The following is a 2,609-nucleotide window of genomic DNA, read 5'->3' on the forward strand; positions in this document are numbered from 1 at the left end:
AGGCTCTATGCCCAGCCCTGGTCGGGGTGCTTATGGGAGGCAACCAATTGATGTATGTCTCTCCTATCGATGTTTCTCTCTCTCTGTCTTTCCCCCTCACTTCCACTATCTCTAAAAATCAATAAAAAAATAAATGAATACTTAAAAAAAAAAAGATGAGTACCTATCTGAGGGGGAAAGGTGTTAAAGAAAAGTAGATTAAGATTTCGATTGGCAGGTTTGGTTCTCTGCCCCATCAAGTGTCACAAGAGTGTGAATCGGGGACTAGGAGATACTAGGGACCATTGAAAGGCATAAATGGCCAGATTAACTCTTTTAGGGATGAGAAACTAACACTAAGAGACCCCGATAGGCTACCAACTAAGGGACTGTACAAAGCTGGCAAATAAATACTAGGACTAAGCATTGTAAAAATTGTTTGAATGAAAGGATAATATAATCAGAGTCCTCTCAAAACAAGTGAGGGAAGCCCCTGCAATCATCTGACCTTGCTGCTATAAGACTAAGAATAATGTGACCACCAGGTCTAAGACAGGCTAGGAAAGAGGGGGGAAATCATATTTAATGTCGGTTTCTTTCCTTTGTATTTACTACACCTCACTTAAGAAACTCTTAATGAAGGTTTGTATTTCTTCAACAAATATTTACTCTCTTAGACTTAACAAGTGCTTCCTGAGTGCAAGCGCCTGGGGCAAGGTGAGGAGCAGCCTAGACTTGGGTTGTGCATTCACGGAGCTTACAACACAGTGTTTACCACTACTGATAGCATAAGAGAATTGACAAAAAATTCCCTAAGAATATGCCAATTTTGGCACAGGTAGTGGCTTATTTTCAATTTGCACACCTCCATTTACCTGGGAGTCAGGATTGCTGTGGACAGTCCTGCGCCTTCTCCTTTTCTTGGTGACATGGCCAGGTGGTTCCCACTCAGCTTGTTTCTGACTGCTGATCTGCAGCTCAGTCTCATCACAAGAGGATGCAGAAGTTTGGCTTTCATCCTGAAAAGAGATATATTAATCTACCATGTCCTTTGTATAGAGGCAGAATACTCAGAAAGAATGAACATTTAAACTGAATAAAAAGCATATATTACATCCAACCAGTGTGGCTCAGTGGTTGAGCGTTGACCTGGGAACCAGGAGGTCACAGTGCTCATCCCTGGTTGCAGTAGGGGGCATGCAGGAGGCAGCCGATCAATGATTCTCTCTCAACATTGATGTTTCCATCTTTTTCTCCCTCTCCCTTCTTCTCGGAAATCAATAAAAATATATTATAAAATACACACACACACACACACGCCCTGACCAGTTTGGCTCAGTGGCTAGAGTGTCGGCCTGTGAACTGAGGAGTCCCAGGTTCGATTCCGGTTGGGGGCATGTGACTTGGTTGCGGGCACATCCCCAGTGGGGGGTGTGCAGGAGGCAGCTGATCAATGTTTCTCTCTCATCGATGTTTCTAACTCTCTATCCCTCTCCCTTCCTCTCTGTAAAAAATCAATAAAATATATTTAAAAATATATATATGTATGTATAAAATGGATGCCTGGCATTCTGTTAAAAAAAAAGTGCATGAATTTATTGATATATGCTATGTACTAGGCAGTACGCTATAACTAGTAATAATTACAGCTAATATCACAACTTTATTGAACTGTTTACCTTGATTATCTCATTCATTTCTCAAAGCTTATGAGATAGGTAATATTATCCACAATGCACAGATGGGGAAATGGGGGCTTAGAGAGTCCAAAGCAACTTGTCAAAGGTGAAAATAAGGAGTAAAGTAAGGACAGCACTTCTCTACCATAAACTAAAAGTAAAGAGCTACATTGTCAAAACAGTGCAGAACAGGTGACCAGAACATTTCAAACAGACCTGCTTATACACTAAATCAGGGGTGGGCAAACTTTTTGATTCGAGGGCCACAATGCGTTCTTAAACTGGACTGGAGGGCCGGAACAAAAACATGGATGGAGTGTTTGTGTGAACTAATATAAATTCAAAGTAAATATCATGACATAAAAGGGTACGGTCTTTTTTTTTTTAGTTTTATTCATTTCAAGCGGGCCGTAGTTTGCCCACGGCTGTACTAAATCATTGTGTGATAATGGTTACACTTCATATTTGTCGTGTATGGTTGGATAATGGTTGGATTCATTATTCAACATGTGATGCTGAGAAAATTGTTTTTAATATTTTTTTTGCGGGGGCGGGGGGGGGCAATGAACTTCGATCATTCTCTCACACCAAAATGAAATCTGAATGTATTAGAAATTTAAATGTAAAAGATCAAAAGATAAAAGCACTAGAAAATACTCACATGAGGGGAGGCTTTTTTACCTGGAGACTATAAAGGAAAGGTTTGGTTTGTTTTTGGTGCTTTTCTAATTTTTTTATTCATAAGTTCTAATTTTTAAAAATAAACTAATTAAATCGGGGAGAAACTAAGATGGCGGCATAGGTAAACACCAAAATTGCTGCCTCCTACAACAACTTCAAAAATACAATAAAAAGACAAAACGGACATCATGCAGAACTACAGGAAGGCTGGCGGAGTGGAAATTCTACAACTAGAAGGAAAGAGAAAAGCACACTCAAGGTCAGGAGCTT

General features: G+C 39.9%; 1 protein-coding gene across 1 annotated transcript in view; it reads right to left on the reverse strand.

Annotated features, from left to right (window-relative positions):
- Positions 1–2,609, reverse strand: part of NUSAP1 (nucleolar and spindle associated protein 1) — a 33,148-nt gene that overhangs the window by 21,486 nt on the left and 9,053 nt on the right. The window contains exon 2 of the mRNA XM_006778074.2: positions 855–998. Within this exon, the coding sequence (XP_006778137.1) occupies positions 855–998 (144 nt within the window). The remainder of the gene's footprint in view (positions 1–854; positions 999–2,609) is intronic.

The sequence above is a fragment of the Myotis davidii genome, unplaced genomic scaffold (genome assembly GCF_000327345.1).
Source record: "Myotis davidii unplaced genomic scaffold, ASM32734v1 scaffold46, whole genome shotgun sequence".
Lineage (NCBI taxonomy): Eukaryota > Metazoa > Chordata > Mammalia > Chiroptera > Vespertilionidae > Myotis > Myotis davidii.